Here is a 13,014-nt window from a genome sequence, read left to right on the forward strand (position 1 = left end):
TTCTCTAGTCATCCAGCATTCCCTGCACCTACCAGCCTTGCCCTTCAACCTAATAAGAACATATTATCTCTGGACTCATTATTTTATTTTTGAAGGCTTTCCATTTTCCAGCCATCCCCATAATCAGAGGAGAGAAAATATTCAGCAACGGAGGCATGTACAAGCTCTGATGTTAGCAATCCTGCATGAATCAGTTGCGGGCCAAGGTATAATCAGAAATGGAAACTGTTATCCAATCAATCATTCAAGAGCTGCAAGATAAATAATGCACTGATGGCACAGAAGGTGATAATTTTTGTCAAGATATGCTCAATGATGACATGATTACTCATGAAGATGATGTTGGTGAGGTTGATGATCCATATAGTTCAATTTAAGATGCGGATTGAGAATCTGAAGTTGCTTAGTTCAAATCTAATGTATTTTCACAAAGCTGGCTTGAATAAACTGACTCAAGAATTTGGTGGCACAAAGGAGGCACACTGCACATTGAACAAGGAACAAGGGTTGGCATTCGAGCCTGTTCCACTATTCAATAAGATCATGGCTGGTCCGATTTTAATCCTAACTCTAAATTCTCACCTATTAAGAATCTATCCACCTCAGCCTTAAAGAAGTATTTAAAGATTCTGAATCTACTGCCTTTTGAGGAAGGGAATTCCAAAGAAAAATACCACAAAGTTCCAGATCAAGCAGTTTTACAACAGGCCGTGCCCCATAATTTAAGTTGTAGCAGACTATGATACATTGAGAGTTGTCTGTAGTTGGTCATTTGCAAGTATCCATGGTTTCTTCTGAGGAAGGGCCACCGGACCCGAAACGTTAACTCCGTTTTCTCCTCCACAGATGCTGCCAGACCTGCTGAACTTTTCCAGCAACTTTGTTTTTGTTCCTGTTTTATCCTTGCTCATTGCTATTTTAAAACTTAAGGAGTTGTGATCACTGTTTCCAAAATGATCTCCCACTGAAAGGTCAGTCACTTGGCCAGGCTCATTAGCTAGTACAAGGTCCAGTATGGCCCCTCCTGTATTCACATACTGTTTCAAGAAACTCTCTTGGACGCACTTAAATGCTGCTCCATCTAAAACTCTTGCTATAAGGGAATCCAAGTCAATATTGGGGAAGTTAAAGTCACTGACTGTGACAACTGTTTTTATTGCACCTTTCCATAATTTGTCGACACAGTTGTTCCTCAGTGTCTTTGTGGCTGTTGGGGGGCCTATAGCATATCCTATCAGAACGATTGCACCCATCTTATTTTTGAGCTCCACTTGCTGACCTGCTGCTCTGGTTCCCAGCCCCCTGCCACGTTAGTTTAAATCCTTCTGAGTAGCACTAGTGAAACTTCCTGCGAGGCTACTGGTTCTCCTCCAGTTTAGGTGCAACCTGTCCCTCTTGTACATGTCAGCCCTGCCCAGAAGAGGTCCCAGTGATCCAAGAACCTGAAACGCTGCACTAGCTCCCTAGCCATGCATTCGTTCTTTTGTATCTTTCTATTCCTTGGCTCACTAGCCAATGGCCCAAGTAGTAACGCAGGTCCTGCTTTTCAGTGTCTTTCCTAACTCCCTGCACTCACTCCACAGGACCCCATTCCTCTTTCTACCTATGTCGTTGGTAGACAGGATAGAGAAAAAGGCACCACCCACGCCCTCCACCTCCTCCAAAACTTCCAATTCCCTGGTCCCCAACACCTCATCTTTACCATGGACGTCCAGTCCCTATACACCTGCATTCCCCATGCAGATGGCCTAAAGGCCCTCCGCTTCTTCCTGTTCCACAGGCCCGACCAGTCCCCCTCCACCGAAACCCTCATCTGCTTAGCCGAACTCATCCTCGCCCTCAACAACTTCTCTTTCAATTCCTCCCACTTCCTACAGACAAAGAGGGTGGCCATGGGTACCCACATGGGCCCAAGCTATGCCTGCCTCTTTGTAGGTTACATGGAACAATCCCTCTTCCGTAGCTACGCGAGCCCTAAACCCCACCTCTTCCTCCGTTACATTGATGACTGTATCGGCGCCACCTCGTGCTCCCACGAGGAGCTCGAACAGTTCATCCACTTCACCAACACCTTCCACCCCAACCTTAAATTCACCTGGACCATCTCTGATACCTCTCTCTCCTTCCTGGACCTCTCTGTTTCCATCTCTGGCAACCACCTGGAAACTGATATCCATTTCAAGCCCACCAACTCTCACAGCTATCCAGAATACACCTCCTCCCACCCACCTTCCTGCAAAAATGCCATCCCCTATTCCCAATTCCTTCGCCTCCGCTGCATCTGCTCCCAGGATGAGGCATTCCACTCCCGAACATCTCAGATGTCCTTGTTTTTCAAGGACCGCAACTTCCCCCCCCCCTTCAGTGGTCGAGAACGCCCTCAACCGTGTCTCCCGCATTTCCCGCAACTCATCCCTCACACCCCCTCCCGGCAATAACAACCAAAACAGAATCCCCCTCGTCCTCATGTACCACCCCACCAACCTCCGGATCCAACGCATCATCCTCCGACACTTCTGCCATCTGCAATCCGACCCCACCACCAAAGACATTTTTCCTTCCCCACCGTTATCTGCTTTCTGGAGGGACCACTCTCTCCAGGACTCCCTTGTCCGCTCCACACTCACCTCCAGCCCCACCAAACCCGGCACTTTTCCTTGCAACCGCATGAAGTGCTATACCTGCCCCTACACCTCACCCCCATCCTAGGCCCCAAGAAGACTTTCCACATCAAGCAGATATTCACCTGCACATCTGCTAATGTGGTATACTGCATCTGCTGTTCCCGTTGTGGCCTCCTCTACATCGGGGAAACCAAGCGGAGGCTTGGGAACCGCTTTGCAGAACACCTACGCTCGGTTCGCACTAAACGACTGCACCTCCCAGTCGCGAACCATTTCAACTCCCCCTCCCATTCCTCAGACGACATGTCCATCCTGCAGTGCCACAACGATGCCACCCGAAGGTTGCAGGAACAGCACCTCATATTCCGCTTGGGAACCCTGCAGCCCAATGGTATCAATGTGGACTTCACAAGCTTCAAAATCTCCCCACCCCTACCGCATCCCAAGAGCAGCCCAGCTTGTCCCCGCCTCCTTAACCTTTCCTTCCTCCCACCTATCCCCTCCTCCCACCTCAAGCCCCACCCCACTCTCCTACCTACTAGCCTCATCCCGCCCCCTTGACCTGTCCGTCCTCCCTGGACGGACCTATCCCCTGCCTAACTCCCCACCTACACTCACCTTTATTGGCTCCATCCCCGCCTCTTTGACCTGTCTGTCTCCTCTCAACCTATCTTCTCCTCTATCCATCTTCTATCCGCTTCCCCCTCTCTCCCTATTTATTTGAGAACCGCCTTCCCCTCCCCATTTCTGAAGAAGGGTCTAGACCCGAAATGTCAGCTTTCCTGCTCCTCTGATGCTGCTTGGCCTGCTGTGTTCATCCAGCTCCACACTTGTTATCTATAGAGAAAAAGGCGTTTGGTATGCTTGCCTTTATTGGTCAGTGCACTGAGTACAGGATTGGGATGTCATATTGTGGCTGTACGGGACATCAGTTAGGCCACATTTGGAATACTGTGTTCAGTTCTGGTGTCCCTGCTATAGGAAAGATGCTGTTGAATTTGAAAGCGTTCAGAAAAGATTTATAAATATGTTACCTGAGTTGGAGGGTTTAAGCTATAGGGAGAGGCTGAATAGGCTGGAGCTATTTTCCCTGGAGGCTGAGAGGTGACCTTATCGAGCTTTGTAAAATCATGAGGGGCATAGATAGAGTGAATAGACAAGGTCTTTTCCCCAAGGTAGAGGAGTCCAAAACTTGTGAGCATACATTTAATGTGAGAGGGGAAAGATATGAAAGGGACCTAAGAGGCAACTTTTTCACACAGAGTGTAGTGCGTGTATCGAATGAGCTGCCCGAGGAAGTGGTCGAGGCTAGTACAGTTACAACATTCAAAAGGCATCTGGATAGGTTTATGAATAGGAAGGGTTTAGAGGAGTATGGGCCAAATTTTGACAAATGGGATATCTGGTTGGCATGGATGAGTTGGACTGAAGAGTCTGTTTCCATGTTGTACATCTCTATGACTGTATGTAACATATCAATTTTAGAATGCTGATCCTCAATTTTCAAATCCCTCCATGGTCTGCTCCCTCCCTAAGTAATCTCTCCCAGATCTAATATCCTTGGAAATATTTTTGCTCTAATGGTGTTCCCTTAGGTATACCTGGTTTTAATCACTCCCACTTTGATCACACTTTCAAGTTCTGAAATGTCTTCCCCAAATCTCTCTGCCTCTTGACCTCCCCTTTCTCTCTTCATCAAATTTCTGAACATCTTCCAAATGTAATCTTCTGTGTGTCAGTGTCATATGTAGTTTTATAGTGCCTGCGTGGAATACTTTTGGAATGTTTTATTATGTTAAGGGCTCCACGTAAGTTGTGTTATTGATATTGTTGGTGCAAACAGCACAGAGGGCAGTGTGAAGCTGGAGGAATACAGCAGGCCGGGCAGCATTAGAGGAGCAGGAAAGTTGATGTAACAAAAAGTTGCTGGAAAAGCTCAGCAGGTCTGGCAGCATCTGTGAAGGAAAAAACAGAGTTAACATTTTGGGTCCAGCGACCCTTTCTCAGAACTGAAACGTTAACTCTGTTTTCTCCTTCACAGATGCTGCCAGACCTGCTGAGCTTTTCCAGCAACTTTGTTTTTGTTCCTGATTTATAGCATCCACAGTTCTTTCAGTTTTTATTTAGGAAAGTTGGAATATGAGGTGTTGCTTCTCCACTCCCTGGGTGACATGTCCATCCTGGGCCTCTTCCAGTGTCACAAAGACACCACCCACAAACTGGAGGAGCAACACCTCATATTCCGCCTTGGGAGCCTACAGTCCAATGGCCTAAACATGGAATTCACCAGTTTTAAAATCTCCCCACCCCTGGCCTCATCCCATGTCTAACCTTCCCTGTCAACCCCGCCTCCTTGGCCTGACACAACCTGTGCATCTTCTCTCCCACCTATCCGCCCCAACCATCCCACTGACCAATCCCAACTACTCCCTGCCTGCACTCACCTATCACCATCCCACCTACCTTCCCCATCCCCACTCCTCGTCTCTCTATTTATTTCCCAGCTCCCTTCCCCCTCCCCATTTCTGAGGAAGGGTCCTGACCCAAAATGTCAACTTTCCTGCTCCTGTGATGCTCCCTGGCCTGCTGTGTTCCTCCAGCTCCACACAGTGTTGTCACTGACTGCAGCATCTGCTGTTCTTGCTATCTCACAGTTAGAGGATACAATGGGAATTGAGAATGTGACCAGTTTTATAAGCTGGCTTTTTTGGATAGAGAGTTTGATGGACAGAGATAAAAGACCAGAGAAACTTAATTGTTTTCTCAGTATATATGTGACTCACTTAGAGTATAATTTTAAATTTAAACTTTAATCACTGTTTAAATAACCAGATTAAGTTTTCATTTTCTGCTAAGGTTTCATTTCCAATAGAGAGCAGAAATCAATTCAGTTGTGTGCAGAAAGGATATTAGATTTTACTGCAAGAATTCCAGAGAATGTCACCATGTAGAGTATTGTATAGAGAAATGGTTAGACAACAAGGAGTTATAATTTTTAACCGTTTTGGGGCACATGTGTTATCCTAACTTCATACCAAGCTTGAATATTTTGATTTTGATTTTGATTTTATTGTCACATGTACTCATACAAAAGTACGGGAATAGTGAAAAACGTATAATGTCGCGACAAATACAAGTGCCTAGCCTCAAAATCTTAAGAACAAGATAGAAAAGAAGAACAAAGTTAAATATTGCAGTGATTATAGTACTGATATCTTCTTAGTATTAAGTAGAAAAATAAGGAAATAAAGCTGAAAGTTCAAACATTGTAGTCTTTCTTAAGAGCTTTGCTATGGTGGGACCATACTTAAAGGAATCACCTTGAAACCAGAAGTCAATGCTAGACTATGCCAGGCTGTACTATGTACTATGTACTGCCAAAAGAACACCACACCAGACCACTGAGTGTCGGCCACACAGACTATAAGAAATATTATGTAATCTGTGGCACAGTTTTATTCTCTAAAACCGTTCTCACCATTTTCCTCTATTTTGTTTCCTTTTTGGGTGCTGGTTTTAACTAGGAAATAATAGATATGTAAAGATATAAGTGTTACCCTGTTGAGATATTGTCAGATTTTCCTCTTTAGAAATATTTAATTGAGAAAATATGTTGGCGTTTGTTTACAAGGTCTGTTTCTTTGATGTATTCATTGGGCCTTCTAAAGTGGTATGTTTTAAAATTCATTACAGATCTTGCTACTGTTGTTGGTTACCTGGTTGTAAGCCGACCTTTCTTGAACCTTTCTCACCCTCGCCATCTGCAAAGTAATCATGCTGAACTGCTGGAGGTAAATGTTGATTGGGTGTTCGTCACTGCACATAAGTGCAGAAAGGGGCCATTTATTGCTTGTAAATATGAAAAAAATCAGTTTTTGTTCATTTCAGATTGATCAAGGTAAAATTCAGTTTTCTTTTTAAAGTTGATTGGGGCTTGCTTGCTTTCTTAGGATTACTATCAAAGTGGTCGTATGTTACTGAGAATGTCTCAGGCACTTGGAAGAATTGTGCTGGCTGGTCGTGAGATGACAAGATTGTCTGGGTAAGCTCAGTGTAGTTAGCTAGATTTCTAGTTCTTATTTTAAGGTATTTACCTTTTTTATTCCTGTTAATCAAGGTTGAAGTTGACTCAAAATTGCTTTGTTTTCTAAAAAAACAATAGCAAGAGAACCCATTTTATCAAGCAATGTTTTAATGTACGATAATATTTTTCAATAATTTTTTATCTTGTTGGAAAACAAGTTAGCCAATCTGTTCTTTGAGACTGTTTCCATTTTCATTTGGATTATGACTGCTTTGTACTTCTACACTTTTTTTCATCCTTCTGCCTTGGTGCCCTTGCTGAATAGAAATATATTAAACATTGCTTTAAAAAAAAGCATGAAGTTGAAGCTTTCTTGCACTTATCAAGCCTAAACCACAAGAAAATCAACTTTAGAAAGCAAACAGTAATTATAAAGCAGGACACGTTCACTATCTTGGTTAACTGATTAAATTAAAAACAGGCAAGTTGACTCTGGTTAGGATGTTGCCATGGGATGCAGCATAGCCTTTCTTCAGTGATAAAAGTGCAATGTGTGGACGTATTCCTTTTGTCTACAAAGTGCAGGTCCCTGTCTGTGTATGAATGTAGCTTCTAACGTGCACAAATGAAATGCATTGTGAGCCTAACTGATTAACACAAATTGTTTTTGAGTGTACTTCTTAGTACAATGAAATTATTTGCCAAATATTGGCCAAAAGTAGAATAACATCTAATGTTGGACACAGCATTCTGTGTTTTACAAATATGGGCTGGTTGAGCACAGTCAGCATGCTGCTCACTCCGGACAGTCGAATGAAAATTGCCTTGCACTAGGTAGTAATAGAAAACGCATTGGCAGATTTCTCAATTAGGATCTGGTTTGACGACTCCATTTCAAATGTAATGGCACAGTAGTTAACACTGCTACCTCACACAATGCCTGGATTCAGTTCCAGCCTTAGGTGACTGTGTGGAGTTTGCACATTCTCCCTGTGTATGCGTGGGTTTCTGCTGGTCTCCTCCATAGTCTAAAGATGCACAGGTTAGGTGGATTGACAATGCTAAATTGCCCCGTAGTGTCAAAGGATGTGCAGGCTAGGTGGATTAGCAGGGTTATGGGGATAGGCTGGTAAATGTGGGGTTATGTGGATAGGATGGGTCTGTCTGGGATGCTCTTTTGGGCTGGTGCAGATTCAGTGGGCCAAATGGCCTCTATCTGCACTGTAGGCACTCTGATTCCAATTGTAATTTGAGTGCAGGATGAAGTCTATTAAGGAGTCTAAATAAATTGTTCGTTCACATTGCAGAAATTTCAAATATTATTTATATTTAGCTTCACAGCTCGAATCACTGAATTAATGCAAGTTTTGAAAGAATTAAATAGTGGAAAATATGAACGCACAATGGTTTCCCATCAGGATAAAGGTGAGTATTTTAAAAAATATGGTGCACGTGGAGGTTTTTGATTATGGCAAGCATAAACTTTATTACAAATAGTATCCTGTAAATAGTTTTTAATCTGGTATTTTGAGTTGTATAGAAGTTACATATGTTTTTAGTTCTGGGTCCTTGACTCATGTTAAATTAGCCTGGAGAACAGTCAGATATTGAAAAAGTAAATTACTGCAGATGCTGAAAATCTGAATTAATAACAGATAATGCTGGAAATACTCAGCAGGCCAGGCAGATCTGTTAAGCAGAGAAAAGCAGAGTTGAAATTTCATGTTAATGACCTTTCATCAGAACAACCAGTTAATTGGCCTTAAACATTAAGCTCAAAAACAAAAACAAAGTTGCTGGAAAAGCTCAGCAGGTCTGGCAGCATCTGCGAAGGAAAAAACAGAGTTAATGTTTCGGGTCCGGTGAACCTTTTCCTCAGAACTGATGGCGGCTGGGAAAACGTCAGTTTATATACAGAAAATAGGGAGGTGGGTCGGACAGGGAGTAAACGATAGGATAGAGCCTTAAGAGAGAGAAAGACAGTCTCTCTCTCTTTTTTCTCTCTTAAGGCTCTATCCTATCGTCTCTAAAAGAGAGACTGTCTTTCCCTCTCTTAAGGCTCTATCCTATCGTTTACTCCCTATCTCAACCACCTCCTTATTTTCTGCAAATAAACTGACGTTTTCCCAGCCGCCATCAGTTCTGAGGAAGGTTCACCGGACCTGAAATTTTAACTCGTTTTTTCCTTCACAAATGCTGCCAGACCTGCTGAGCTTTTCCAGCAACTTTGTTTTTGTTCATGGTTTACAGCATGTGCAGTTCTTTCGGTTTTTATTTAAACATTAAGCCAGTGGGTTGTAAAAGCTGGTTTTAGTGACTCCTTGGAATGGGGAAAGAAAGGCAACCTGAGTGCACAATTTTGATTCCTATCTAGTGATTACTGCCGAAATTTGCATATTTGTGAACATGAGGCAAGGAGATGATCAACTTCCATGATAGAATAATCTCCCAAGTAAAGAAATTACCTCTTTGGCCAAAAAACAAATGGCTTTTAGTCCCCGCGCAACTAAACCACAACAACTATTGATGCCCCTGGTAATGGACAAAACACTGCGGAGCTGACAAAACAACCAGCACAAAATGTCAAAATACTACCATGTATTATTAACTTTAACATGCACATGTAAGATATATTGTACTTAGTCATAAAGTTTATACTTGATCTGTAATTTCTCTATCAAGGTTCCACAAGTCAGCCTTTGATACCTGGGAGTGGGGAGATCATTATTATGGATCATGTTATCAAGTAAGTATAATGCTGTATACTTAAATTGTGGGCTGCAGTATCAATTTATATACTTCACTAAATCAGGCCAATTATTTCAGTTGATTGTTGATCGTTGTTGCATGATTTTGTGGAGAAATCTTTTTATAGACACTTTTTTGGCAAACCATTACACAGTTCTAAGTATTTTTTCCCCAAATGGATAAATAATTACTGAAATCTATATTCAATAATTTAGTTAAAAATTGTTATACAAGTATGTAGCAGAAAAGGGTTAATAGAAAAAAGTTTTCATTACTCTTGCTTTCTAATGTTATTGAAAAGTGATGCAAGACATTTTCTCCTCTTTAGATTTGAACATGTGCCATTGGTGACACCTAATGGGGATGTTTTGATTCCAGACCTCTCTTTTGAGGTAAACAGTAAATCTATTATTTGGATTTCCTTGTACTTGGATACTGTTGATAATTGTTGGTTCAACAGTTTTTGCTGACTGAACCAGGATCAATCTGATATGAAAGCTAAAATTCTGCAGATAAAATTCTACTGGAAAGCTGAACAGGCAATATCTGTGGAGAGAGATCCACTGATCTGAATCTTATGTTTGATTTACACTAAGATCTGTATGCAAGCCAATTCTTTAGACTAATTTGTGGATAGCATTATAGGTGACAGCCATTATTAAGAATGATTAATAAGAGAAAGGATGGGCAAACTTTGTACTCCACTGTAGATCATATTCTGGTGAACTGTAGCATAATCAAAAAAGCAAGAGTTTTGGGTGCTGATTGTTGGACTAATAGTGGTACAGTACTTAATGCAGTTGAGTCAGCATTTTCACCATTGCATGATTTATAACATTGCATGTTCACCTGTAGGTTTAAACTATTAACCTCTTAATGGGTGCACTTTTTGATTTTGCTGTTTGGGACGAGAATTGTTTGCAGTATAAAGCAAACAATTTAAGGTTCTCTTTAAGAAAAGCAAAATGTTTGGTATGTTTAACTTTCACTTGAAGATGCACTAAGCAGGAAGTGTTTTTGAAAAATGCCTTGCATGAAAATTTGTTCTCATTCTCAATCTCATTCAGGTAAAGTCAGGAGCAAATGTCCTAGTCTGTGGTCCAAATGGATGTGGGAAGAGCTCACTTTTCCGTTGTTTAGGAGAGGTAAGTGCAAACACAGTCAAAATGACAAAGAATGTTCAAATATTTGTTTTATCCTAAGTAGTACTTACATGCAAAGTTAAATTTTCTTTCTTTTCATAGTTATGGCCCCTATTTGGAGGACGTTTGACAAAACCAGATAGAGGGAAGTTGTTTTACGTACCACAGGTAGGAATGGCTTATCTTCTTGGGTCTTGATTTACTTAATTGCATAGATCATATTTTTCATATTAATTTCATTTAACTCAATATGTCTATCTATAATATTATCAGCCCTTGGCAGATTTTATGTACACTCAATAATACATTGCCATTTTTATCTTGAACAATTTGCAAAATCATCAAATTTTCAGTTTGTTCAGGTCCCTTGATAAAATTCCCTTCATGTAAAATAAAGTGTGAGGAAGAACATTACAAGTTGGCAATTTGTTAAAACAGTGCTTCCCAAACTTTTTCCCACTGTGACTCAATCACACAGCATGATAATCGTCACAACCCTTGAGTGAGAACTGAAAGAACTACAGGTATGGTCTGTTAGAGGGAAAGTACAGCTGTCATAACTTGTTCAATTACTAAGCACCAATTGCTGTCACAGTGCTCGTAACACCACTTGGGGACCCAATCCCCACTTTGGAAAGCCTGCGCTGAATACACGTGCAAAGGTTTTTGTCTCTTAGCATTTGTAGAATAGAAGTAAAATCTTTTTTAAGTGCACATGATTTTAAATTGTTTAATATTCATGCATTTTTGTACACTTATCCCAGATTCACAAGGCGCAATTTACCGAGGCTTCATTGATGTTCTTAAATTTACAGTAGTGAGTTGGTCAACTTTAAACACTTGGTCCAGAAATTTTTTGGAAACATAAAAGTTCCCACCATTAATAGTGCATAAAATCCCTCAGCAATTTGTGGTGAAAAAGAGATACGGCAAGAGATCTAATTCGCCTTAAATTGTGAGACCATTTCTGCTGCTTTACAGTTAGACTTGATGAAACAAACAAATCTCCCCACAGGCTGTTCTTATGAAATTGCAGGATTTATGCCATTAATACAAATTAATCTTGCAGAAATTTATGACTAATTATCTCATGTCCTAAGAACTATGTTATGGTCCTGACTTACCACTCTGCCTTGAAGACCCAGTGATGGAATAATGGAAGTGTAGTCCTAATTCTGTTTCCAGTTGTTCTGGATGGTTCTTTAAATTTAAATTTATAAATTTATCTTTTCCTGCCTTAGTCTGTTCTCTCTTCCTTTTTTTTTTATTTCTTTCTGTTTCTAATTTGGCTTTGATTTACCCTATTTCCTTTTCTGCCATTCACTCAATTTCTTTCTCACCCTTAAATTTAGTTGCTTCAGGAGCTAGATCTTTGGACCTGATGTTCACAAGTTTCCAGGTGCGCTTTTGACATAGCCACATGGTAATTGATGTGCATTTCCAGCACTTTAGGTGCATAAGTAATATAATTTGAATGGTGAGGAGAAAATTCCAATTTATGACACTCAGTATGAGATGCCCCACTCTATCAGATTCTGGGCCAATGAATAAGTTGCAGTTTGTGAGGTATGTGACAAATGCCACTGATTAAGCTGGTGCAGTTTCAATTGCAGTTGCAGTAATGAAAACTTCATCTACTTCAATAATACCACACTAAGAATTGCAGGTTTTGTATGCCAGTCAGGGTCACAGGCATCATCTAGGAAAAAGCATTGTGGGTCACCATCTGTTTTTACTTAATTGAATTCTATGACAAAAATCTGAGACAGTTAATTCTAGAAATTATTTCTGGCATAAACAAAGGGGTGGTAAGCTATAGGATTGAAGAGAAGCAGCAGCTAAGGTCCATTTTGTCAAAAGCATTGAATTCAAATCTTCCTACTTATATCTGCTGAACAGATATAATATTTTTTAAAAATACTTGGTGTCAAACATCTTTTGCACTTGCAGAGAATCCTACCAGGCCTCCTGTACCTCATGGGACTGTGGGTCACCTTTAATGGTGGGGTCAGAATCTTTAACATCATGAATGAGGATCTTTATATGTGCTGTGCAGATGGCTGAGGTGGGTCTAATCTGCATGATTGTCCCTAAAGAGTAAATGTTGATGAATCAGCTAGGTGGGTCCTCAGGCCAAAGTGTTCTTTCTGGTTTACTCAGCAATTTTGCAGTTTGCAAAGTAAGCTTAGAAGTAGCAAAACTTGAACAGTTAAGTACGAGCTGAAGCGCAGAAGTTAAAGACTCTGCTTTAACGAGTGCCAGAAATGTTAAAATGTGTCTAATGTATGGGAGAAAATGTTGACCTTAGTTTTTTGTGTAAAATTAGTGCTGAGTTTTCACACTGCTAGCAAAACAAAGTTGGATCCTATTTTAAATAAGAGATAACAAGGTGTAGAGCTGGATGAACACAGCAGGCCAAGCAGCATCAGAGGAGCAGGAAAGCTGACGTTTTGGGCCTAGACCCTTCTTCAGAAAT

General features: G+C 41.1%; 1 protein-coding gene across 1 annotated transcript in view; it reads left to right on the forward strand.

The window, feature by feature from the left end:
* LOC109926650 (ATP-binding cassette sub-family D member 3) overlaps positions 1-11,937 on the forward strand; it is a 24,470-nt gene extending 12,533 nt beyond the window's left edge. Inside the window, exons 5-12 of the mRNA XM_048592494.1 lie at positions 6,318-6,415; positions 6,575-6,666; positions 7,982-8,073; positions 9,331-9,394; positions 9,725-9,788; positions 10,464-10,541; positions 10,641-10,706; positions 11,891-11,937. Coding sequence (XP_048448451.1) covers positions 6,318-6,415; positions 6,575-6,666; positions 7,982-8,073; positions 9,331-9,394; positions 9,725-9,788; positions 10,464-10,541; positions 10,641-10,706; positions 11,891-11,920 — 584 coding nt within the window. The 3' untranslated portion in view covers positions 11,921-11,937. The remainder of the gene's footprint in view (positions 1-6,317; positions 6,416-6,574; positions 6,667-7,981; positions 8,074-9,330; positions 9,395-9,724; positions 9,789-10,463; positions 10,542-10,640; positions 10,707-11,890) is intronic.
* The last annotated feature ends 1,077 nt before the right edge of the window (positions 11,938-13,014 follow it).

This window comes from Rhincodon typus, unplaced genomic scaffold (genome assembly GCF_021869965.1).
Source record: "Rhincodon typus isolate 14 unplaced genomic scaffold, sRhiTyp1.1 hic_rhity00001338, whole genome shotgun sequence".
Classification (NCBI taxonomy): domain Eukaryota; kingdom Metazoa; phylum Chordata; class Chondrichthyes; order Orectolobiformes; family Rhincodontidae; genus Rhincodon; species Rhincodon typus.